This window comes from Vicia villosa, linkage group LG1 (assembly GCF_029867415.1).
Source record: "Vicia villosa cultivar HV-30 ecotype Madison, WI linkage group LG1, Vvil1.0, whole genome shotgun sequence".
Taxonomy (NCBI): domain Eukaryota; kingdom Viridiplantae; phylum Streptophyta; class Magnoliopsida; order Fabales; family Fabaceae; genus Vicia; species Vicia villosa.
In genome coordinates this window covers 54,414,345-54,441,879 of record NC_081180.1, presented here as the reverse complement: position 1 = coordinate 54,441,879, position 27,535 = coordinate 54,414,345, and the positions used below count along the sequence as shown (strand labels likewise).

The 27,535-nt window shown below is 33.7% G+C and overlaps 1 protein-coding gene across 1 annotated transcript; it reads left to right on the top strand.

Annotated features, from left to right (window-relative positions):
- The first annotated feature begins 149 nt into the window (after nucleotides 1–149).
- Nucleotides 150–26,197, top strand: LOC131638230 (uncharacterized). Its single transcript, XM_058908779.1, has 35 exons — nucleotides 150–504; nucleotides 684–777; nucleotides 949–1,043; nucleotides 1,132–1,634; nucleotides 1,725–1,941; nucleotides 2,029–2,340; nucleotides 3,546–3,696; nucleotides 3,864–4,001; nucleotides 4,562–4,643; nucleotides 5,508–5,782; nucleotides 5,885–5,998; nucleotides 7,438–7,700; nucleotides 7,922–8,167; nucleotides 8,251–8,406; nucleotides 11,099–11,236; nucleotides 11,338–11,577; nucleotides 11,845–11,972; nucleotides 12,186–12,309; nucleotides 13,146–13,307; nucleotides 13,401–13,548; nucleotides 13,652–13,752; nucleotides 14,154–14,315; nucleotides 15,074–15,121; nucleotides 15,883–15,990; nucleotides 16,432–16,506; nucleotides 18,690–18,740; nucleotides 19,809–19,952; nucleotides 20,052–20,179; nucleotides 21,169–21,256; nucleotides 22,031–22,090; nucleotides 22,179–22,416; nucleotides 22,898–23,049; nucleotides 23,154–23,224; nucleotides 24,239–24,395; nucleotides 25,482–26,197. The coding sequence occupies exons 1-35, from the start codon at nucleotides 322–324 to the stop codon at nucleotides 25,644–25,646; spliced, it is 5,517 nt and encodes a 1,838-aa protein (XP_058764762.1). The 5' UTR covers nucleotides 150–321; the 3' UTR covers nucleotides 25,647–26,197.
- The last annotated feature ends 1,338 nt before the right edge of the window (nucleotides 26,198–27,535 follow it).

Genomic DNA, 27,535 nt, shown 5'->3' with positions numbered 1-27,535 from the left:
GATTGAGTGTTAGATGGAATGCAAATTTTTAGGCACTTAAAAAGGGAGGTTAAGTTATGTGTTTTAAAAGGGAGGTAAAATAATAAATGAGTAGAGGTTTAGGCGGAAAGGATGCAAGATTTAGGCGCCTAAAGAGTGACTTAGTATTTTGCCTTAATATATTAAGGATACGAAGGCGCGAAGAATTGAAAACGGATCCAGACACGTGCTGTGTGCTTGAAACAGGGTTTATCAACCGAAAATTAGGGTTTAACTTATCGACCTCTTTAACTTATCAAGCTTTCAACTGAATACCACTTTCAGAGAAGGAGAGTGAATACAATGTCCGAAGCTGAAGCAGAAGCTGCTTCAATGGTTTCCGTCGTTGCTTCGTTATCCAAAAGCTTCGATCAAGTGCCTCCTTCAGCAGTCCCGGCGGTGCTAGACTGTATTCTGGTTTCCACCGGTTTGTCTCCGCCCTCACTATTCGCTTCACTTCTCCATGATTTTCCTCGTTTTCTAAAGGTAGGCATCTTCAATTCAATTCAGTTCCTATCTTCACTTTTTCCTAACTACTTCATAAAAACTATGCTCCAGACCTGATATTGTTGCTATTTGCTGCTTGAATATTAGGTTTCTAGAATTTGTAATATTGTTTATCTACTATTTACGATTTCTTTATTTATGTCTGTTGGATGTAATAGGACATTATCAAGGAGGATGGTACTTTGGATTCTGATAAACGACACCGTTTGGTGTCATTAGTGGCCGCATTTTGTCACCTCATGAAGAAAACAGGTGAGTTGCTTCTCATTTATGTGTAGTTTTTGTTCTGGTTGGAAATGCATTTATCAATTGAAACTATAATGCTATGCTGAAATGGAGCTTTTAGAGCAGCAGTTAAGTTACACTTCGTCTTTTTTATTTTTTTAAACTGGGAATCCTTTCATGTAATTTTTTTATTTGTAGGGGCTGATTCTGACGCGATACGACTTTTTGTTTGGAGGTGTTTTCTTCCTTTATCTAAGGTGTTGCCACCATCTCAGCATGACTTGCTTAATCAGGTATAATATAATGTCAAATTAAATAGCTAGGAAGTTGTTGTGAACTTTCTTTTTGATCATCTAACTAATTTGTAATCTGATATGGTAGATCACAGAATCACTCATGGATGTTGTGATTAAAACCGGCACCTTGGAAGTTCTTGAAGAAACTTTGGTGCCAGTTTTTATAAGATCAGTCGGTCTTTCACTGGGGATGCTTCATAACGATGCTTCAAGTTTCTATAAATGGAGTAGAGAATCGTCTCACCATGATTCACATGATGTAGTTGACGCTGGACGGTTTACATCTTCATCAAATTGTTACAAATTGACAACATCATGCAATGTTTTGTCTGTAATTCTGGAACTTGTCCTTCAGTTTCTGCATAAAAATACAGTCTCCAAGTCAGCTGAAAAAGAAGGGTGTATTGCTGATACATTTGTTAAAGTTTTGATTTTGGAATTATGTAGTATGAGTGAACGGATGCTTTTACATAGTCCAGAACATAGATCTTGCGCAATTGGCTTTCTTCTTCCTATCATTCTCAAAACATTCCATGTCATTCGCTCTTTTGAAATCACAATTCGTGAGCATAAATATGGTTTATCTCGGTATAACCAAATGGATTAATTAATATTTATATGCTTTAATATACATTCTTTATTTGTATGAATTTGTCTTGTATATTACTGGTTTTTCAGGGCACATTTCTTCATGAAAATATGGAGCTGCTGCAAAACATTATTTTCAATGGGACCTCTAGAGAGAAGAGAGGGATACAACACACTCTCTTTGTATTTCTCTTTTTCCTGGCTGGCAGATGAATATGAAATTTCTGATAGTGATACAGTCATTAAAACTGAAGAGTTTGACATAAGAGCAGATAAAGAGTTTTGGGATGAGATAAAGACGGGGCTGGTACTTGTGCTCTGTTTAGTATTTTTCTGTTTGATTGCTTAAGTTGTTGATGCTCTGCTTACTAAGAACCCAAATAAATGTGTTCAGGTTGACAGGGAGAGTTTAGTGAGGAAGCAAAGCTTACATATATTGAAGATGGCTCTAAATATACAAGAAGGATCCAATTCCCTCCCTAGCATTTCAAAAAGCGACACCGATGGAAAGTGTTCTGTACCTTGTGGGGTGACAAGGAAGGAGCTATGGGCTCTCAAAGAAGCGAAGTCACTTGGTGTTGGGAAGCTTTCAACGTTAGATGAGCTTATTTATAACAGCCAGCAATATTGGGGTGCCTTTGTGCTTCTATACGAGATGCTAGAGGAGTATGGTACTCATTTAGTTGAAGCAGCTTGGAATCATCAGGTATGAGACCCGTTTGTTTCGGTTTATTTTAAAAAGTTATTTTTACAGTATTACATATTTTTGTTAAATTTTTTTATAAAGAATTAAAAAAAAAGATTGAAATAAAAAATTAGTTTAAATTGTTTTTTCGTAAAATGTTACTTTAGGCATTTCATCCTTTTGCTATGACTATTTTTGGATAGTAAAATTTCAAAAAATCATTTAATTTTGAAACTATTTTGAATAAATTTTTGTAAAAATAATTTTTGAAATATATCTTCAAAAATTTATGTGATTTTGACTATGTTTTAATCTTCAATAACGTGTATTTATGTTAGTGGATGTCAAAATTAGTCTTTAAATTTATAAAAAATGAGTTCGAAATAACTTCTACTATTTTAAATATTTTTTCATAAAATCATTTTTGGAAATATAAAGATTATTATTTTTTAAATCTATAACGAATGGCCCGTGTAATCATGCAAAAGAGAAAAAATTTGGTGTGTATGTGTATATTTATTATATATTTGTGTATGCGTTTCTTTGTAATGAAGTGCTAACAAATACAAATGCACTAACTTTTATTTATACTAATACAAAATTCCAATCCCAATTGAATGACGAAACAAATCATGGAAATTTCTCCTAAGAGATCATTTAGGATATTTTAAGATACAATGATAATTTTCTGAGTTTTTTCTTATTAATATTTTAACAATTTTCAAAACCCGACTGTAAATGTTGGGTTTTGGATTGATGAAGATGGAGGTATGCTTGGTATTTAGGAATAAAATTGGGAAGTAGGAAATGAGTGAGGAGAACAAAGGTAGGAAATTTACTACATCTTTCCCTAGTACACTGTCATTTTAGTCCCGCACTTCAGAAGAAAATTTCTTTATCTACATAGAGAAAGAGGTCATTATATGATGAGTTAAGTTTATTTTTTGATATTGATATAAATATTATGTGTTTTTCTAGCTCATAAACATTGTTTTTGTCCTTTTAACAATTCCTGATATAGCTCACTTAATCAAGAAACCCATTTAAATTGCAGACAGTTTAGTGTATTTTGGAATACAAAGTTGTCAACACTTTGTTCTCTCTGAGCCGTTTAGAGTTTCACTCAAATAAATAATTCCTAGTTCATGCATTCTGTATTTTGGTTCTGTATTTTATGCTGTCCCATTACAATTGCATCTAATGTGTTAAGTAATTCTTTCATACAGGTCTCCTTGATGCTTCAGTTCTCTGAATCATATCTCAATGTTGCAACAAATATCAGTAAATTTCATCAAGATCAATTTGAAGTATGTGGCCAGCCTTTTGACTGGTTATCCATTTTATGGGAACGGGGCCTCCAACATGACAATCCTCAAGGTTAGTATCGTCATCATTATGGACAAGTGAGGGCCAACCTGTCTTTTTACTAGTAAAACTTTTAAATCAAAATATGAATACCATTATCCAAATTACGGAGTTTGTCACATATTAAATTAGTCCTTTCATCATTTTTTCGTTTTATGGTGTTTCCAAAATAAATGCAGTAAGGTGCCTGATCATGCAGTCTTTCCTTGACATCAATTTGGAGGATCATGTGAACTACGTAAAGTCAGTGCCTGAAACCTTTGTTCTCGGTCCATTTATGCAAGGGTTGAATGATCCAATTCACCATAAAGAATTTGGTATGTGCTTCACTCCTTTGGCTCCTTTCAAATGAATTTCTTCTTGTTCATATTTGAATTTGATGTTAAGTTTTTCCCCTTTTAGAATTTTGACTAGACCCAACTTAGCTCCAAAAGCTAGATCTAGGGATGGGGATTGCACAAGCCTTACTTTGGCCATATCTCTAGTCAATGTATGATCTCAAGTTCTCAACACACTCCTCTCCTATTCAAAATTAGACATCTAGAGTGTGGAAAAATATGGGTGATCCAATAACAAATCTAGGATAGAATCTATTCAATCTTAGAATCTGAGCTTGGTCAAACTCAATTCTAAAAGCTAGCTCAAGGAGTGAGCCTTATCCAAACATTACTCTGTCTTTATTTCAAAACGATGTGGGGTTTTAGCATTTTTTATTAATTTTTTTTTGCTATTTAATGGTTTAATGTCACCCAAATGATTAATTTCTTCAAATCTGACATTGCTTTCCCTGGCATTGATAAAATGTGTCTGTCTCCTTATGCTACTGTACAAATATTACATTCTTCTGAATACTGCCATGATTTAATTGATATTTTAGGTGTTAAAGGAGTTTACACATCAACCGTGATTAAAGGTGCAGCGCAGTTTTTCCGGCAGTACGTTAGTTTTCTAGCACCAAGGTATAGTCAGGACTTTTTAGTAAATAGACAGCTATACAGTGTGTTCATAAAAAATAGTACTCCCTCCGTTTTTTATTATAAGTCGTTTTAGACTTTTCACACAGATTAAGAAAAATAATAATTGTTGTATAAAAATGAGAAATTATGAAGGTTTTTACAAAATTATCCTTCATTAATGACATGTGGAAGATAAATTTATATAATTGAAAGGAGAGAGAATAATTAATATTTAAGGATATAATAGGAAAAATAACATTAATTATTCATTGGAATTGTAAAGCGACTTATATTAAAATACAATTTTTTTTTCCAAAACGACTTATAATAAAAAACGGAGGGAGTAGTTCATTAGCTTATCCTTTTTACACCCGAAATCTTCATGCCAATAAGTAAAGAGACTTTCAAATTGGTAGGTAAATGTCATGCAGTCTCTGAACAACTTAGACAACTTTGTCCAAACTCCATAATACGGTACTAGAGTAGTTTTAGTTTATTAGTTTTTAGGACCATACCCATCTCTAAATATCTGTGAGATTATAGAAGGTATTTGGTTTCGTTTCTTTGCTAATGGTGAATGACATACTACCTGCTTAATTTTGTGGAACAATATTTTCTTTTAAGGTTTTGGGAGTAAAAGTGCAGTTGCATAGTTCCAGTGCATTTGGCTTGAATGAAATGCACAGTATATGGGAGACAGACAAACACACACACAAACACTTTTATTCTTTAAAAATATAACATGCTTGTTTACCTATAGTTTGGTGGTAATGCTATTTATCTTTTTCCTTTATTTTTCTCTTAAATGTAAATGTGTAATGAAATACTTTGGCTTTACATTTCTTATTGTCTAAAAGTTATTTACAGGAAGCTCTTTGCATTTTTATGCAATTTAGCATCCACCACAAAACATCAATCTTTTGGACGGGCTGGACTTATGGGTCTAGCTGAATGCATTGCTTCAGCTTCTGCTGGTATTGGAATACTTATTCATGCCAGGACAGAATCATTCACAGGAAATCTCCCAGTGGAATTTGTTACTGGAATGGAAAGTCAAATTGGTAAAAAAGAATTACTGGATATCTTTAGATATGTGATTGAGAGCAGCAAACAACATTTCAATCCCAGTTACCGACTTCAAGGTTTATAGCAGTGTAGTTGGATAATATGATTCTTAGTATTCATTTTCATATTCATAATTTATGAGCCATAGAGTCATCTTACACCTAGATTATGTTTTTCAGTTTGTGGCAGGATTCTTGAGGCTGCTGCTTCTGTGGTGTGCGCATTTGATATTCCTCTTGAAACTCTTTTGCTCTTCATTTCAGCATTGCCACATGAATTTACGGATTATGGTGGTATGTGGAATTTCTAATATCTAGTGCTTTCTAAGTCACAAACCTGTGTCACTACTCTATTTTTGACAGTGGAAAGAAAATATAATGCTAAATACTCTATTTTCCCTTTAATTGCGTGCGAGTGGAAAGAAAGTAAACATACAAAATCTTCATGTTGTTCATATCTACTGGTCCAATGAAGCTGGAAAAGTGAACTATCAATTACTATCCATTTTCTATACTAATTTACTGTTACAATCCCAAAGAACAGAAATAGAATTCGATAGAAAGAAGAATAGAAGACTTGTTTTTATTGAATATTGAGAATGAGAGATCACTGCTCTGTTCACTCAAATGCTTACAAATCTTAAGGATCCCTCTCTACATTGCATCATCCTATTTATTATATTACTAATTCCCTCCATCTAACCAGCTGACCACTCTAACTGTCTCTGACTTTTTTCCCCTTCTCTTCTGTCCTAACAATACCCTACTTACCCACAAAATATCTTCTCAAATTCACTCATGATCTCCAAAACAAATTACCCTTTCTCATCTGTTGTAACTTTGACACAAGTGTTCGTGCTTGATGTTATCTTCCCTAATGTGGACAATGGGTGACATCACCAAGATAAAGCATTAGCCCAATGAAAAAGCAGTTGTATACATGCTTCATAAATGATGTTAAATGTACGCACCATCTGCACTTAACTAAACCACCACATGTGGTCCATGTCCCCATCTCTCGGGGCTAACTAATGAACGGACTCTCATGATTCAGCTATCTAGCATTCATACTGATATGTTCAGATATACTCCTTCCGTTCCTTTTTAAGTGTCATTTTAGCAAAAAAACTCTTCAACCAAGTTAGTGGATTGTTAGAGTTACTTTTCTTATCATACCCTTATTTATTTTTCTCTTTCCAAATAAATTCATTCATACACTCTCTTTTTCAAATAACTAATTGAAAAATGTGAGGTGGAGTTATTGAGAAAAGAAGGGTATAATTGACAAAAAAATTCTTCTAAAACGACACTTAAAAAGGAACGGAGGGAGTATCATATTAGGTTTTACTGTTTTATAGTTTAATGGAAAAATTCAACAGGGTTTGATGGAATTAAAAGAATCAGGCACAATGCAAATGTGAAATTCAGATCGATTATCTGGCCACAATTGAACTAATTTCCCTGGTTGGATATTTTCTAAATTATTCTGCTGTTGTTCCTTCCTGATGTTAGTGTCAAAATTTTTGAGTTTGGACTTGGGAGCATTACTTTTTACAGTATTTGTTGGGGATATATGATAAAAAGTTTACTGTATATTTTCCATCACATATGCTGCTGTTCTGCGTGATGCTGGTATATCCTGCCTTTTGTTGGTCAATGAATTAGCCTTTGAATTCTGGGTGATGTAATTTTCTGTTTGTAGAATGTGACCACTTTCCATCTCTTCCCCACAGGCAAATTAAGGTCGGCTGTGCAACGATGGTTCTCTGGTTGTGGTTACAAGGATTGCTGTGCCAATTGCTGTATGAATGATATGAAGCTCTGCAAGAGTCTTTATGACTTCCCACATAGCTTTATTAGTAATCATCTTTCCATTGATATTTCTCTTAATTACGACGACGGCGACTTTAGTGCATGGGAGTTTGAAGCAAATAGATGGGCAAGAGTGCTTTTCCTTGCAATAACGGAGGAGCATCCTCTGGAACCTATTTTAATGGTTTGCTTTTGCCTTCTCCCTTTGTATTTTCTATATGATGCAACTAACTCCCTCCGAAAATTGGGATTATTATTAATGGCGTGGGCTCTATATTAGTTATACTATGCAGTATTAGGATCACTCTGTCTTGCTATTGATAAACTGCTCACTGCATTGCCATCCCTCTATCATTATCCGGTTTGTATACTAACAGTATAAATGGATGCCTATTATTTTTGCAGTTCATTCAAAAGACTGGCTCTAATATCTTCAAACAAAACCATGATGCAGTTTACATTAGAGTCAAATTCTTGATTCTTGCCTCAAGTTTTGTTCTGGAGCTTCGCAGAACAACGGAAAGAGTGATTGAATATGACAACAAAGCCAGAACAAAAAATATAGAGAGTGGCTTTCCTGGTGTAGTTGATGATTGGAGTTTCATAAATGACATTTCTAAGAAGCTTGTTGATATATTTCTATATTTGTTGGTATTATTTCTTATGATTCTTCTTATTATGGTGTGGAATTCCTTTTATCCATCTGTGATCCTTTAATGATTATTGAAATGCAGGACGATCTGGTTCAGTTTGCAACCCAGTCTTGTTCCGTTTTCTGGTCTGGTGCTGTTGCAGATGACACTGCACTGCCTGGTGCAGTGAGAGGAAAACTTGGAGGTCCTAGTCAGCGGAGGTTGCCAATTTCTGCCACCACTGCTGTATTGCAGGCGGTAGGTGCTTTCTGCTCTTTTATTATAGTTAGTTGCGAACATTATTCTTTGTGGGTGCACTGTTCTGTAGAATCAGGGCCGGCTCAAGAGTCAAGCTACTCAAGCTAGGGCTTTAGGCCTCAAAAGTTTGGGCTTAAAAAAGGCCTCAAATTTTTTTCATTTAGTTATAAAATTATATATTGATACTTGAGTTACATATATTATTGTAGTTGAGTTGATAAAATATAGACCTCTTTTTTTTTTGGTCTTGAGCTCAACTCTTAGCAACCACAAAATTAATATTTTAAAGGCCTCACTTTAAAAATTTGATTTAGGCCTCTAAATAGGTTGGGCCGGCCCTGTGTAGAATTTTGAATCTAAAATGGCGGGTTGTAGATATACTCTTACAACTTACAAGTATATACAAACAACAGTTATGTAAAAAAATTAAAATTTTAATCAAAGTTTTTGTTAATAGGAATCTTCAGTTAAAAATACAGTTTTTTTAGTTCTGTTTCTGTGTATGGTGAAAGGGAGAATCATAAGCTCATAACTAGTAACCAGTACGGAGGATAACTGTTAAGAGTTTCACATCGGACAATATATGGCCTGAACATGTATTTATACTCACCCTACTAGCCGGTTTTGTAGGGTGAGTTAGGCCCAACCACATTTCTTGACATGGTATCAGAGTCTCGTTTAACCCGGTTGACCTACTGTCTTCCGGTGAGAAATTTTCTTCTGCAAACCGTGTCATCACTCAGGTTTGCCTTTTTTTTTTTTCCGGCGATTATCTTGGTACTGTTCACGTTTTTTGTCTTGCTCAGTTTTGTCCCCTGATCAAAGATCCGGTCTCTGTTTCTTCTTCCGACTTGCGAAAATCTGCCCTCCAGTTCAAACAATCCTGTTTTTGTTAACTTGAAGCTATGGGAGACTCGTTTACTAAAGTTCCGCTGATCCCATGTGAAAACTAACAGGATCAGCAAACTATAACATATGGGCTCGTGCTGTTGATATGTGGTTTCACGGTCAGGGATATGAAGAGCACCTAACCACAAAATTGTCTGCCGTTGCTGCCGATAAACTCGCTAAATGGAAGAAAACAGATGCCTCTCTGTGTACCGTGTTGTGGTTTTCCATGCACCTAACCTCCAAGCGCAGTACCAAGCCTTCTCCACTTGTTATGAGGTATGAGAAAAGGTCAAGAAAGTCTTTTCCAACGACGTTCACTCTCTATACAGTGTCATCCACAAACTCAACACACCGACGTTGGAAAATATGGATGTGCAAGCTTATCTGAGTAAGTTTGATGCCTTGAAAGCAAGTTACGCAACCCTCATGCCTTACGCAAAAGATGCAACAGCTCATGCCGAACAACAGTGTAAATATTTCATAGTCTTTGGCGTGAGGGGGTGTGTTAAGAGTCCCACATCGGACAATATATGGCCTGAACATGTGCTTATAAGTGGGGCAATCCTCACCCTATAAGCCGGTTTTGCAGGGTTGAGTTAGGCCAAACCACATTTCTTAACATGGTATCGAGAGTCTCGTTTAAGATCCGGTGGGCCGCCTATTATGGTTTCCGCTATCGGGCCACCCACCATTTATTTCCACGCTCCAGTTGCCTAGTCCTGGACGTGAGGGAGTGTGTTAAGAGTCCCACATCGGACAATATATGGCCTGAACATGTGCTTATAAATGGGGGCAATCCTCACCCTACTAACCGGTTTTGTAGGGTTGAGTTAGGCCTAACCACATTTCTTAACAATAACAAATAAAGACTATGTGTTTGGGTCTTTGAAATACTGACAACACGAAAAACACAACAAATGACAAAGAAATAAAAAGAACTGATCTCAGGGTAGAGAAAAGAATATTGAACAAAAAGTAATAAACTATGGCCTGAACATATGCTTATGAATGGGGGCAATCCTCACCCTACTAATCGGTTTTGTAGGGTTGAGTTAGGCCTAACCACATTTCTTAACAATAACAAATAAAGAGTCTATGTGTTTGGGTCTTTGAAATACTGACAACACGAAAAACAGAACAAGGAAATGACAAAGAAATAAAAAGAACAGATCTCAGGGTAGAGAAAAGAATATTGAACAAAAAGTAATAAACATACCCCAAAGAAACAAAACAATGGAAAACGAAGATGACAAGGAGAGAAGAATTGCAACCTGCTGGAGAGTGAGAAGAAAAAGAAAACGAAGTGCTTGATTGAGTTGTTGGAACTTGCTCGGTGCTTGCCAGAAAATACCAGATCATGTCCATAAAGTTGTTGATAATGGGAGAGCAATTGGATAGGATGGGGTTATGGAGTAATGTAAATGTTAAGGGTATGTTGAGTTTTCCAATGGTTTAATTGTCGTCGCAGAAATGCACACTACAAGCCGCGATTTCTGTCGCAGTACCATTATTGATGCCTGAAAGGATGTTACATTGTTGTATCCATGTACTGCCAATATCATTATCAAAACTCACAGTTTCATCCTGTTCTATTTCTATTTCTTTTCAAAGGGCTGGTTTATCTTAGCTTAAAACTTGAATGTTTCTACAAGTTGATATTATAAATAATCAGGAACGGGAGTTCATTCGTGTTCTCTCTCTCTCTCTCTTTTTATTTTTATTTTAAATTTGCTTTGATTAAGCCATACTTTTTATTTCCCTCTTTACAACTTGTCTGATATTCCCGTGTTTAACCAAGCAGATGATGTCAGTGAAGACCATGTCATTAATATTGTTGTGGTGCAAACAAATTAAAAAAGATGCTTTGCTTAGCTCTGCTTTTACTTTCATGTGGCAATTCTTTTGGAGGACAGCTAGATCTCCACATTCTTTCTCAGAGGTACCTTGCATATTGCATTATCTGCTATAAAATTGTGTTTTTCTCACGCTTGAAGTTTGTGATGATATACTTTTTGCTGTTGCTGTGTATGTTTAACGCAGACACAGGCAGAAGTTTGTCTTGCAGCATATGAATCCTTAGTCCCAGTTCTCAAAGTTCTAGCTTCCACATACTGTATTCAATCTTTTAATCTCATTGAGGAAAATGAGCAATTGTTTTCAGATATAGAAGGCAGGCCTCAGTTAGATCATATGTGTGTATCTTTCGTTCAAAATATTAATGAACTCCTAGGAGCCGGAATTTTGGCAAGAACTCGAAGGGCTGTTTTGCTGGATATTAAGGTGGTGATCTTTCTCTTTATCCTGGGGCAATTATTATTTTTTGCCATATGATATTTGGATTGTGATAAACTCAGTCTCAGATTTGCATATTCATTTCCTCATTTGTTTGTCTAACTCGATTGTGCCTGTGTTGTGGCGAATCTTCCTTCCAATTATTGGTGATAAAACTTTAGCTGTGAACAAATTATTAAATGTATAGTTACACTAAATACAGGATGTTAATTGGTTAATTGAAAGATTTTAACTGGTTTCTTTTTACTGATTCAGTGGGCGTGCCTAGAATCTTTGCTGTCAATTCCTTCTCATGCCCTCAAAAATGGGTTTCTTTTGGAGGGAAACCATGCTTTCTTCTCAGATGACACCCTGAGATGCATTTTTGGTGATCTTGTTGAGAGGTTAGAAACAGGATAATCCATATGCAATTATGCATGCTTGATCACATGTGATTTATGTAATTTATGTTGCCACATTTTGGCTTATTTATGGTTGAGACTATCAAACTTTGTCAATATTGTCAAATGATATTCTTTACATGTTTTGGTTATGTCTTCTCCCTCCTTGTTTGTCTTATTTACGAGGCTTAGCTTACCGAAATATGTGTTTTTCAGCCTTGAAAATGCTGGAGAAAGTTCTGTTTTATCCATGCTGAGATCACTTAGAATGTTATTTGAGCTAGTTGCCAAAGTGACGCCAAGTGCGGTTGTTTCCTGTAGTCATGTGATAGATGCACAGGTGTGCTTCATAGCCTACTATGTAGTTTATATTTCATATATTCAGTTCACTGTGTTGCCTTTAATAGAATGAATTTTAAGAATACATATTTCCATTATATAAACTTGGAGGTATGATTTTAAATATCAGCTCTGTGCCCAGATATAAAGCTTCTCATTCTGTGTGGATAACCCCCGATACCTTGATAAGCTAGTCTGTTACTAGGTTTGTTTATTTTTCGATGCAGTTGTTTGGCTCCTGAAATTTCAAAGGCCTTTTGGCGATCTTTCAAGAATGATGGTTTCACTGCATTTGTCAAAATCAATTGTGCATGCATGTTGCTGCATATTTCTGGAAAAACATAACACCGAGATAGCACTAAAATATTACCGTGTATAATAATACTAGACACACAACCATGGAGGCATTTGGGATATGTTGGATATTTGGTGGAATGGAATTGAATGGGATGTAACGGAATGGAGTAGAAAAATAAAGTTAACAATCCATAGTTAGAATATTTTTGTAATCAAATGGAAAAAAAGATTAATTACATCCTGTTTAACTGAATTTGATCCTAGTTGATATTGATAATTTGCCACTTTGATCCTATAATTATAGTTGGTTAAAGTAGTCTTGTGATCTGAGAAATTGTACCGTCCATCACATTTCTTCTAACTTAGTGTTATTTAATTTTTTTTTTGTAGCATGCATGAAATTGTTTAATTCTATTTTGTGATAATTTCTAATCAAAATGGCGGAACTTCCTTCTATTTAATTTTGCATTAACATCCTCTTCTCACCCCACCACCAGTATTTGCTAACCTAATGACATTTAAATTGCAATAATTGACCAGGTTATTTGGAATTTGGTGCATTCATCTTGGATATTACATATAAATTGCAACAAGCGAAGAGTTGCTTCGATTGCTGCTCTTTTGTCATCTGTTTTGCATCCTTTATTATTTAATGATGAGAGCATGCATCAAAGAGACAATGCACCAGGGCCATTGAAATGGGTATGTGTTCTTTACACAAGTTTTCTATTCTTGTGTGTTTTCTCTTCTAATTCTTGCAAATAGTGACTTTTTCTTTTAATCTATGACACTCAGTTTATCGAAAACCTTCTTGAGGAAGGCACAAAGAGTCCTCGGACAATTCGACTTGCAGCATTGCACTTAACAGGGTTGTGGCTCTTAAATCCTAGGATTATAAAGTTTTATTTGAAAGAGCTTAAACTGCTCTCTCTCTACGGTTCAGGTACCTAACATGTTTATTTGCTATATCGTTTTGCAATTTACTTAGCTATCTGCTGTTTTATTACTATCAAATTATCATGTGAATATGACGCTGTCTCTTTCAGTTGCATTTGATGAGGATTTTGAAGGTGAGCTAGCTGACAATAATGATGCAAGGCTGGAGGTCTCTTTATTAGCCAGTAGCCCTGATCCTGAGCTGACAGAAGTAAGCAACTCAACATTTAAAAGTGATAACTGTAAAATGTAAATATATATTTTGTATTTATTATTTGATTATGTTATTGATTATTTGATAGGATCCTCACATCCTTAAATAGACTGGTACTGATTTGATTTTCTCCCAATATTATGAGATTGTGTTTACTTTGTTTCTTGTATAGACACCTCTATAGCCCTTATAAGAGAAAAAAAAAATCAGATTTAACAAAAGATTTGACTACTTCAATTTTCTGTTTGTCTACCCAAATTTCCTAAACAATGATAGCATTTTATCATAACACCATGGTATGCTTATTGTCATTAATTGCTAATGTGATAACTTTTTATTTATTAGAAACAATTCTAGAAGCTTTTGACTTTGTAATAACTGGACATTTTTCTTAACAGGCATTTATTAATACAGAGTTGTACGCACGTGTATCGGTTGCTGTTCTGTTTTACAAGTTGGCAGACTTGGCCTGTATGGTTGGATCACCAAATGAAGACCTAGATTGTATTGCGGCATTAGATTCTGGCAGATCATTTCTGCTAGAGCTTCTTGACTCCGCGGTAGTTGATTACTATCATATATTACTATTATTTGATGATAAGGAATACATTTTTATGCTAAAATTTATAATAATTTTTTGTTCATTAGTTTAAATTCAGAAATATTTACTGTATGGTCTGTACTAGGCCTGCCTAGTGATTATGTTCTTCTGGTATTGTGTATGCCTGCTTTGCTCTTCTTGTTATGTTACTATCTGGCTTCAGACCTTGGAAGAATTGTTTGGGGTTATTTGAAATTATTAATAGGTTAAAAGATGTTTTTGATTGTCCTCTGGTTTTGAATACTATCAATGTAAGCGAAGTAAAATGAAAGCTAGCCCCACTATTGTAAGTATGTGTCTGGTTTTTATATATTGGGCCTCTAACTCATCCTTAGAAAACTGACTTAAGGTGAAGGCTGTCACTCTTTATAATTCTTTTTAGGCCTTGTCTCTTTTTTAATGTGAGATTGAGTTTTTCCAACAACCCCCTCACGCCCAACACTATTGGGCTTGGTGTGTGGATAATTTAGTGTGGGGCCCGAATGGATAGGCCCCAATACTGTATTATGTATTTAATGTTGGGTCTAACTCATCCTTACAAAACAAGTTTGCAAGGTGAGGGGTGCCATTCTTTGTAAATTCTTTTTAGGCCTTATCTTCTTTGGTAATGCCATATTCGGTTTTGTTTATATTTTTTGGGTGCATGATGTTCATCTATGACAAGTTCAGATGGTTATTTTAGAATGCTTATGTTGATTATAATATCTATTGATGTAGGTCAATGATAAAGATCTTGCTAAGGAGTTATACAAAAAATATAGTTCTGTAAGCATTCTTTGTTCTCTACTTTCTTTTAGCATGATAAGACGGTGTCAAAAAACTTAATCTCGGTCCCAGTTTTCTGATGTACTAGTTAGTTCACAATTATGAAATTGCTACGGAAAAGACTCCACAAGCCCCCACCTCCAACCTACCAAAGGTTCCACAAGTTTGTACACCACCTATATCCACCTCATTGGCATTAGCACCTGTGCCATTTTCTCATTCGATTGCAGAAAAATTAGATGAGGACATAAGTAAATGAATCCCGTCATCAACGTCAATCATCTTTGTAACTTTATGGTGAATCAATTCATTTTGCCACATTTTTGACTGACAAAATGAATTTGATGAATGAATGATACATATGGGACATAGAAGGAACAATAGTACTTACTCCTTTCTTGGCCTCAGTCCTTCTTAACCAAGAGTATTTGCACACAAGCTATTGGATACTTTCGTTCTTGGAGGATTTGGGAGAAATTGTATTAACACTTCAATGCTCAAATGTAAGCTAGGGCCACTCGATTGGGCATTGAACTGAGCAACACGACTCTTGACGGCATATCTCCAAGAGAATCTCTAAATATTGGCTGATTTCAATGGTTTATCAATTAGTCTTATCTCCAAGAGAATCTCTAAATATTTGCTGATTTCAATGTTTTAAATATGGCATGATACCAGATATTTCTTATTGCTACTGCAATTTGTGCACTTATCTTTATCTATTACAACTCACTTAGCTCTATGTAATATTGGCATTACAGATTCATCGGCGCAAAATACGGGTTTGGCAAATAATATGTATCTTGTCACCATTTGTTGAGGAAGATATAGTTGGGAAAGTTTTAAGTTACTTGTATATATCACTTAATGTAAGTTAATTTCCCTCCGTATGACAGTGGTGTTTACTTTCATATTTTCATTATGCTGTGGATTTGATTGTGTTGGATGCATATATTATGTTTGAACTTATGAACGTTTTTCTCTATTGAAATTTCATTATATTATTTTATCAGATTACACACACGCTTAAGTTTTCACGTCTTTCCATGGAATCTTAAGATAGTTGCTAGGTTTCGCTTCTCTTTTCTTTCTATGTGTTTGTTTGTGATGTATACTTACATTCCATGATTGATTATATTTGCATCGTCATATGTTAAATAGAAATCACGTTAGATCCAAAAAAGGAATGATAATCGTATAGATCCTGACGCCAAAAAAGATTAATAGAAAATAAATGAAAATCGTAACCTGTGTTGATTCTTCTTTGACATGAAGTTGGAAATGATTAAATCTTTTTTGTATTCCTGCAGAGAAATAATTTACCCGCCGTTCGACAATACTTGGAGACGTTTGCAATCAACATATACTTGAAATTTCCATCACTTGTAAGACTTTCTTCTTCCTCTTTTTCCTTGTTATTTTTCTCTTTATATTTATATTATGCTTTTGCAACTAAATTTTTTTTTATTGTTTTGATTGAGGAATAGAAATCAGGCACAAAACTAGAGGACAAAATATCCTCCTTAAGGAAACCCAAAAAACAATATAAGCAAAGATCACTAATCTCCCTGTATGTCCCCAGTAGTGATAGTGAGAAACCCTTCTAAAGAGAGGGGTTCAAAACCATATCAGGGCTTAGTTAAAATCACTTTTCCAATAAGCAAGACAATAGTTAAGATCACTTATCCTTCATTTTTGGTGATGTGTCTATCTCATTTATGATGTGGCGTTGAGATGACAATTCTGATTTGGAATAAATTAATCTATAACAACATTTTAATTAAATATATAAAGTATGCCTTATTTTTTTATAAAGAAAATTAAGTTAACTGTTTCCAAATTATGAACACCCTCCTCCTTTAATATATAAATTCTTTATTTTGTTTTAAGTTAAAAACTTAATTTAAGTTAATTAATTCTTGATCATCTACACCATGCATCATCATCAAGATCAAAACTCAACATCATCAACACTCAACATCATCAAATCTCAAATTTCATTCTGTTTTCATTGCTCAAATCTTTTTTTGCATCTCTTCAATCTCATCTCTTCTATAGTACTAATTGCCTAAATCTTATTTTCTTTCTATCCCTCCCTGCAATTTTTTAAATAAAATTGGGTTGGAAATTGAGAAAAAATTGCGTAGGTAATAAGGAGAAGGATGACGAAAATGATCCTGATCTTGTTGATGTTTCTATTGGGTCTTGTTTTCTTTTCGTTTGGATCTTATTTTTGTTCATGGTTTCTATTGGATCTTATTTTTCGTTCATGGTTTCTATTTGGTTTCTTATTTTGGTTCATGGTTCTTTCCTCTTTTCAAAACAGTTTCAGAAATGCTCTAATGGTACTGATGACATTGTTTCCAGTTGGTGTTGATTTTTTGCTCCCTAATAAGCTGCAGTAATCGATGCTGAATAACATTCACCTTGTATATAAACCTATGTTCATTTTCTCAAATTGATTTACTAAAGAAAACAAAGAAATTGAACCCCAACAAACTAAGAAAACCCAAAAATTTAGAAACCTATCTCAGATCTCACTAAATTTAGAAACTCGGACAATTTGGATTTTAGCCCAATTGGAGAAAGATAAAATCAAATATACCAAAAACCATTGCTTCTCATTGAAATGTTTTGAATCACAATAATCATTCTGCTCTGCGCGATCATTACCGTTATTATATAGTGACATGGGTGGGATTAATGACAGTGACTCATTTCTATATTAGTCAACCCTGCCACAACACTGCCACATCATTAATAATATAGCCACATCATCAAAAATTGAGGACCATGAAAAATCCGTAACATATAAAGTATAGGGATCAAAAGATTGGTTTTAAAAATAGAATGATTAAAATAAGAACAAAAGTGCATTTAAGTCTTATGCTTTTTGTGTAATTTTTTTTTTGAATAAAAAGAATTTTAGTATTTCTCCCTTCTATTATAAATAATTTTTTTCAAAAGCTAATCAAAATAGCTTTTCATTTTTAGCATAAAAAATCTTCTACTAATGGCCCTTTGTTTTTTGGGACTAATATTTAAATGAAGTCTGGTTCGGTACATGTTCATCTCATTTTGGTTGAAATAAACTTAACTCCCTCCAAAATGAAATAAACTTCTCATGTTTTTGGAATGAAATATAAACAAATCTTAACTACTTTCCTATTTTAATAATAGCATCTCTTACTACTCATTTAATTTAACTTTTTATATTTTCATTAACTAAATTTATTAATCATGGAGGATAAATTTCAGGCAACAGACTTAAGTTTTTATTAAGATTGCATAGATTAAATGTGATCAACTACCTCTCTTAATATGCGTAGTTCAATCAAGTTTTGCTTATAATTCATTCAGGAGAGAGTAATAACTTATCTTTGAGATTCCTTGTAGGTTCAAATTAATATCACCTACAGTTGTTAGAGAATGTTGGTCAGAATAGTTTCTTGAGTATATTCATTACTTGCAAAATTTATTGTCAAACCTATTATACGAGTTTGTAATTTGTGACATTTCTTTGTTGAAATTATTTTTCTATCCCACTTACATAATGTCAAATTCACAGGTTAAAGAACAATTGGTCCCTATATTGCGGGATTATGACATGAAACAACAGGTAAATATTGTTTTCTAGGGCATGAAAACTTTGGCTTTACTGTGCTTTTGTTATTCTAAATTGCTATTCACCAGAGTGTAAATTTAGATTGTAACTACAGGCAATTGGTTACCAATTGATGCATAAGCTCTATAACATCACTCAACATGCTTCCTTCTAAATTTCATTGTGGTATAATTGTGATGGGGAAATCGTCTGTCTATCCATCTTGTGTCCGCACACGAGTCAATATCCCTTCATACATATCTTGGATAGTTTGAATATATGCAATGCTAACCTCTTTCTTCTCTAGGGCTTTCCACAAAACATTCACTAAATATTTAGGTTGGAGACACTAAACATTCACTAAATCTTCGAATAACTTAGTCTAAACTAAATGTTATAGAAACACGAGGTTTGCTGTTTCTGAGCTGGACAGAGCTGTTATGTGACATAATATGTGGTCTATGATAAGTGATGTAGCGGCAGGGGCTTAACATATTCTTTTGACATTTCAATGTTTGCCATGCTTTTTCCTTTGTGCATCTACCTAAAGGAATATTGAGAATGAGTAATGGAATGATGTTTGGAGAATATAGAATCTCGAGACTTGAGCTGAAGGGAGACTGAACCCGGTGTGGTAGTAGCTTGTGAAACTTAAAGATTGACTTGTAGAAATCAGACAGATGTTTTGGGTATCTAGGGTGCCCATAGGTAAAAAGAAAAAGAAAGTACATTTTACATTGACAAGCTCAATAATAAAGAATCAAACTAGTTTCTTTGACTCCAATATTTTCAAAAACACACTCACTCCCATAATCGCCGATTAGATTTGAATCACCATAACTACTTTCTAGCTGTCAATGTTTCTATTAGGTACTGAAAGTATAAGTTATGCCTCAGGATGGCAGTTGCATGTACTCTAGGTCTGACATAAAATTTTCTTTTTATGTTTATCGTCATATTTTCAGTACTATATTTGTGATATGGCTATTTTACTACTTCCACTTTTTTAATTATAAAGTAGGATCAAATATATTGCGGTATGATTAAAAATATTTCTTCTAATTTGTGAGGTTCGAAATGCAGGCACTATCTTCATATGTTTTCATTGCAGCTAATGTCATTCTCAATTCATCTAAAGATGTTCAATCTAGGCATTTAGATGATTTGTTTCCTCCTCTAGTTCCATTGCTAACTTCACATCATCACAGCTTACGTGGTTTTACCCAGGTTATCATTTATGGCGTTAATATTGTTGTTTTCTTAATGTGTATATATTTAATTCACACTCAAATGGATACATCTTTATATGATTGGCTATTTTTGCAGTTACTCATATATCAAATTCTGCACAAATTGTTTCCAATGTTGAATTATGGATCTTCTGAGATACCTTTAGAAAAGAGGTGCTTTGTAGATTTGAAAACATACCTTGCAAGGAATTCTGATTGTGCACGGTATTATTATTATTTTTCCTTGTTATATATCTATGTTTATCCATAAATCTTTGTCGTGGTTGATTTACGTAGATTTCTAGTTAAGGCATGTGTAAAAGACTACGAATTTTTGTCCCTGTTTGGTATGCTCTTCATCTATTATGTTGTTGTTACTTTGGGTTTTGGCCTATGAGTTTTGACCTAGTCCTCCCAAGCATTTTCTTTTTTTCTTTTGTTATAATAATATTTGATTAAAGTTGAATGGTTTGGATCTGGTTGTAAGGTTGTCAACTTAGTTAGGATGTCCGTCCCTTCATCTCTTGCTTCACTTTAACTTCTTTGCTTAAAAAAACTATTATGTTGCTGCTCTAAACTGAATTTTCCACCTTGTCAGAAAATTGAAAATATGAGTGGTATGCCTGGGTCATGTATATTTGAACATCTGAATCAATTGTGTATATTTGAATACAATTTTAATGGCGAGGAGTGGTATGATCAGTCTTTTTAACACTCTAATATTCACTCTAATTGGGTGAAATCCATTTGGTTCCCATACATTGGAAATGGGACCCACATTAAGTAGTGGGACCCATATGAATGTAAGAGAAAATGCTGAAAAAAGTGTTTCTAACACTCCTCGCGACTAATGGAAATCATGTATATTTGAACACCTGAAAAACGTGGTTAATTATGTTCAATGAATGGGTGAATGAGTTGCAAGATTTTGTCGTATTCATTAACCATCGAAACTGTTGTCGAATTTTGTTGTCAAAATATCATTTTTGTTTTTTATTTGGATTGGGCTTTCAATTAGTAAGATACTTCCTAATTATCGGTACAAATAAGTGTTGGTGCTTTGTTTTATTTATGCCATGAAATCAATCAGTTATCATATTTTTCTCCTCTACATAAACCCTATTGTTTTAACATTTTGTAATTTGGGCTGCAATAGCTGATTTATAATTGTCTAATGAACTGTACTCATTAATTTATGTTATCTTCTTTTTCAGCTTACGTGTGTCAATGGAAGGATACCTTGATGCTTATAATCCAAATTGCTCTTCCTCACCTGCTGGAATATTCATCAATCGAGTTGAGGTGAGGATTTGTGTGCACTGTATTGTTGGATAACTATACTAAAGTTAACATTAAACCTGGCATTCAAAAATTACTATAGTTAACCTTTGGGGAAAAGAAATGTAAATTGCAAAACAAGGCGACCTATATTTTGCAATCCAATGTCACATGCTTCCCTTTTATATCTCTCTCACCCACTCTCTCGCTCTCTATCTGCATGTGTGCAAAAGTCACCACACGAATCCTCATATTGCTTTGTTATTTGGTTGTTTTGTCATTAGAATTTGTTAGATTTTCAATTTGTTAGCTAAGCCAAGATTGCACCATGGTTTCATCACTTGAAAGAGAAAAAAATGGAGAATAATGAATATTATTTCTATAGATCACCTAAGTGCAAGCTCTAATACAATTATGTAGGCAATGTACATAAATCCTAATAAACAATTCTACAAAAGGAATATTCTAAATAGTGCTAAAGTATTGCTACACTGCAAATAGTGCTATTTACGGAATTACATCTTACTTCCTCAAGTTAGTGATTGAATGTCAACTATTCCTAACTTACAAGTAAGTTGTTGATTAGCAAAAACAGTTCTAGGTTACTCTCTAATATCATTTTAGAAAATAAGCTTAAGGTTTGACGATTTTTCTAAATGTGCCTTTTGTGATTAGCACTTGTATACAATTTATCCAGTTCTGACATATATATAAACATGTTCATATATAAACTTGTAAGATATTTATGCTTTTATAGATGATACTTTTGTTAATTATCTTTTTGTTTGTTGTGCTAAGGAAAACGATTTTGAGTGTGTTCCAACGTGTCTCATGGACCATGTTCTCAAATTCTTAAATGTAAGTGCTTTGTCAAACTTCCCTATTTAAATAATATATGCTATAATTTTTGTTTTATCCTGTGAGTTTTTCTCCCCAATCATTGCAGGATGCTAGACAAGACTTACGAAGTTCAATGGCAAAGGACGTGGTAACTATCAGGAATGAGACTCTAAAATTCAGTGGAGATAATTGCATGGAAAAATTATCCAATGGAAGTGAAGCAACCTTATTTAAGGATATGTCCTCAGATTTCCAGAAAAAGATTACTTTTACCGAACATGGCGTGGGGGATGATAATGCAGGTCATCATTATAGCAATGATGAAGCTTACCGTAAAATGGCTGGTATGTTTTAATTTTTTTCTGCAATTAGTTAAAATTTAATATTCTGTTGTAACTGAGACCATCTGTGATAACCGTAATTCTACTTCTATAAATAGCGGGTGGATATAAATAATATAGTGTTGGGAGGGGATATAAATAGTGGGTAGCCCGAATCAAACTCATACTATATTATGTTTTTATATTAAGCCTTATGTCATCCAATGTGGGACTCTTAACACACTCACTCCCTAGAGCATCATCCGATAGCGGTGACCTGATAGCATGCAATCAATGAATTTTGAACCAGGCTATGATACCATCTTAAAATTTTAGGTTGTGTTAGGTAAAAACCGCCCCCACTTATCAGTGTATAAGCCTTATCTCATCAAATGTGAGAGTCTTAACAATGTCCATGGTGTGTTGTAAGTGATGTCTGCATTCTGCGTTGAGTTTCATAATTTTATGCCTACCATAATTTAATTTTTCAATATCAATGTGACAGAGATAGAAAAGGATGATCTCCTTCTGGACCGATTATTACAGTCAAGAAGATCATCTCTAGATCAACAGAAGGCAACTCGACAGAGTTTCATCCTTGTAGCATCACTTCTAGACCGCATACCCAATCTTGCTGGCTTGGCACGTACATGTGAGGTAATTTACTCATGCTGCTCCGTTTCCCAATATTATCTATATTGTTGTTTTATTTTTTTTCCTTTTATGTTTCCTAACAAACTTCATTCCAATTTTTAATGCAGGTGTTTAAAGCATCAGGGCTGACCATTGCTGATACAAACATCATAAATGACAAACAGTTCCAACTAATCAGGTTTTCATGATAGTACTGTAAATTTTTTATTTTTTACCCCTTTATATTAATTATTCTATATGTTCAAATTTTAAGAGAACATGGACTTTTTATGATGGGACAGACTCATGTATCTTTAAACTGACTGCTTAATATTTCACGGATTTTGAACTGCTAAAGGCAAATGAAACCACCTCTAACTCTGAGGGGCTGTTTGGGACTTAGTTTTTGGAGGGGAAGATTTTGGAGGGTTGTGTGTATATCTTAAAATGTATTTGATATTTTTAAAAACTTTAAAAAACAATATGATTTTATATGCTAATGTAGTATATTGTTTTTAAATTTTTTTTAAAATATTAAACACATCTTAAGATATAGACGCAATCCTCCTAACCCTTCCCTTCCAAAAACCAACTCCCAAACAGCCCCTGAGGGAACAACAGTCGACCTCATACAACATCCTTAACTCCATCCGAATGTCCAGTTCATATGCCCATCAACATCCACATGAATATAAACTTGTGTGCCAGTAGAATCCTAAAAAAGTTGCCAGATTCTGGGTTGGTGACTGTTTTTAATAGAAAAACTATCTACTTGTTTCCACTGGCTTTTTAAAATTAGATTGTAGTCAATAAAAAGTTATAAATACATCAAAAGTGTAAGTGTATATCACATCTTTAAGGTGTGTACACTAACTATCCATTTATTTAGGACACTGCTTGGATATGCCCTCTCTGATACCTAGCCGGTTCTTCCATTCGGCTGGACATTGAAAGAGTGACACAAGTAGTACCAAAACTTTCATTTTTTGCTTATTAGTTTTTAATAACATTAAGCTTCTCTTTGTTTATTAATTTAAAATAACAAATTTCATCTTCTTGAATTGACTTCATGTGTGATGATTTTCCTGGAAGCAAATAAAAAATAAATGAGGAGCCCTTTATGTTAGGGGAATCTTTCTTGATATATGTTTTGGAAATGGTTTTAATGCATTGAATTATAAGTATCAATCATTCACTTGATTATTGTTTACAGCGTGACAGCTGAAAAGTGGGTGCCTATCATAGAAGTCCCAGTAGATAGCATAAAGACATATTTACAGAAAAAAAAGAGAGAAGGATTTTCCATCTTGGGTTTGGAACAAACTGCAAACAGTATACCTCTTGATCAGTATGTCTTTCCGAAAAAAATGGTAAGCTGTGCATCAAATTCCAACCTTCCAGTCTCAATATTTTGTTGTAAGATTGTGGAAATGAAGTAATATTTAGAGAGGGGGACAGGGTATTTTCCTCTAGTATATTTATCTATTATCTTAATATTGAATGATGGAAGTGGAAAACATATTGGGATAAGTTATGCAAGTATGTCTTAATATCAAAAGAAATTGGTTCCTACAGAACGTAACTGATGGAATTATTTTAGTATTGAATGGCCAATGAACAATATGATGTTACTGGTAATTAAATGACTGGTGTTGATAGTACTCCTCATATTGGATACTTGGAAGACTGAAATATTTATCAGATACTAGTGAACTATTATACATTTTTTCATCTCTTAAAAAAAGTAAAATTATGGCAAAATACTCTTTTTGGTCCCTTATGTTAACCTCGGGGTTCATTTTGGTCCCTTAATTTCAAAAAGTGTCATATTGGTCCCTTAACTCTTCAAAAGGTGTCATTTTAGTCCTTTTTATCATATTAGCGACGAAAATAGCGACCGATTTTTGAGTTTTTCCGTCGCTAATGTGACAAAAAGGACTAAATTGACACCTTTTGAAGAGTTAAGGGACCAATGTGACACTTTTTGAAGTTAAGGGACCAAAATGAACCCCGAGGTTAACATAAGGGACCAAAAAGAGTATTTTGCCTAAAATTATTTGTGGTTGCTTTTTGTCACTTAGGGTCTGTTTGAGTGTCGATTTTTGGAGGGGAAGGTTTTGGAGGGTTGGCGTCTATATTTTGAATTGTGTATCAGATTTTTAAAAAGTTTAAAAAACAATATGATTTTATGTGCTAACATTGTATATTGTTTTTTAAACTATTTTAAAAATATCAAACACATTTCAAGATATAGACGCAACCCTCCGATGCCTTTCCCACCAAAACCGTTCAAAAACCAACTCCCAAACAGGCATTAGGGTTTCCCCTTTATATTTTATTAGTTAGATGCTGTGTCCCGGTCTCTGATATTGCTTATATTTTGTTCCTGTTTGATGCCACAGATTTTTGGCACAACTTTTAAGTTTTTTAAGAATATTCTTTGGTTGTTTACTCAGGTCCTGGTTCTCGGCCGAGAGAAAGAAGGTATACCGGTGGATATAATCCATATTTTGGATGCTTGCGTCGAAATTCCCCAATTTGGAGTTGTGAGATCTCTCAACGTTCACGTCAGTGGCGCTATTGCTCTCTGGGAATATACTCGACAACAGAGATCCAAATAGTCTGACTTGGATCAACTTTACAAGTCAATCACATTGCATTGAAAATATTGGGAATTAAGTTATGTCCATCAAGACATCTCTCAGGCTATATAACCTTTTGGACTGGCCATTAAATTAATCCCCCGTACGGTAGAACTAATTTGTTGGATTTTGCATCTTCCAGCCGAGATGGCTCTTAAGAATTGAACTCGGGTTCTCTTCCTAGAAGAGGTCAGTTACACACTAGAGTGTGCATCCCTCCAACCAACTCTGTAATATTTGTTGTATTTTACCAAGGAATGGAGCCACTTGCATTTCGTTGAGAAACATAATAGCAACAACACTTATGTTTTCATTTGCAGTAAGAGGGTATCTCCGTACAAACTTTTTGTATACCTCAAAACAAGGGTTCATGTCAATTGTTATGGTTGTTTTCTGTAATAAACAAATATGTGGCTCTGATTAAAGTCAACTTTAGAAATGTCTTCATTATTTAAAGTCAACTTTATATTTATGGATTTCAATAAAATTTAATATACCTTTTAAGATATGAATTCAGATTAAATATAATCAATGGATTGTCAATAAAATAAGCTGATACCTTTAACTAAAACTAGTAAGATACGCACGGGTTTTGATTTGGTACGTGTTTTTATTTATATAATATATTTATTTTAATTTAAAATTAAAATTTGAATCAAAATTTTTAGATCATAAATACCATTTTTTGTATGTAAAAATATTTAAATTAATAATAGATTTTTTTCGTATATAAATAATATTTGTTATGTATTCTTTAGAAAAATATCTTGTAAATTTTTGTATAATAAAAATATTTTAATTAATAATAGATATTTTCTGGTATACTGTGAAGCACGGGTACTCCGTTTTAGGTAAAGTACCGGTACCGGGTACCAGTACACGTACGCGTACGGTACGCACCGAAGCCGTACCAAATTTTTTATTTTTTATTTTTCTTTGGTACACCAACTGGTACACGTACCCAAAAAATTTTATTTCTTTCAATATTAATTTTTTTTAGATAACATAATTTGGGCTTAAGTAAAAATTAGGTTATTTATTTATTCTATTTATAAATAAAAAACTGAAAGAAAAATTAAGAAATAGACTCATTGAAAAGAAATTGGAGCACATATGGATTCATTCACTCATTGAAAAGGAATAGGTTCAATCCAAAAAGAGCCGAGGATTTAGTTTTTTTTCATACAAATCTTCGTCTTCTTTCAAGAAAGAGTAAGATTTATAATGAAGGAGTAACAAAGATGTGGGATATTGGTGGAGATGAATTGGATCTATTTGATGGAGATGATATTCTTGAAGTTGTTACTCTTTCTCTCGATGAACCTGAACTAGAAGCTGCATTCATGGGAGAAGAAAATATTGATATTCAACCTTGATTTTATGAATTATTAATACTTTTAAGTGTATTTATTCAAGCAAATTATTTTTTAATTATATTATTTTATCGTTATTTAAATAATATAATTGTTTAGTTATTGTTATAATTGTATTTTTAAAGCATTATACTAACGTACCCGTACCTTAGTTTTTCTAAAAATGACGTACCACATACCAGTACCCGTATCGAGTACTGGGTACGTACCGGTTCCTATGCAACGCAGCTGGTATATCATTTTTAAATTAAATTTTTTTGGATCATAAATACTATTTTTTATATATAAAAATATTTAGATCATTAATAAATTTTTCCCATATCGTTTACAAAAATATCTGAATCAATTATAAATTTTTGTATATAAAAATATTTAAATCAATAATAGTTTTTTTCTCGTATACCTTTTTTGAATAATTTTCATTTGGATCATAAATATCATTTTTAATATATAAAAATATTTAGATCATTAATAAATTTTTTCCATATACAAATA

Bases quoted from the DNA above. Each gene is read 5' to 3' on its own strand.
- LOC131638230 (XM_058908779.1), top strand. From the start codon at position 322: ATGTCCGAAGCTGAAGCAGAAGCTGCTTCAATGGTTTCCGTCGTTGCT. The intron at 11,237-11,337 runs GTACCTTGCATA...TGTTTAACGCAG, and splicing joins CTCCACATTCTTTCTCAGAG to ACACAGGCAGAAGTTTGTCT. The intron at 18,741-19,808 runs GTAAATATTGTT...TTCGAAATGCAG, and splicing joins ATTATGACATGAAACAACAG to GCACTATCTTCATATGTTTT.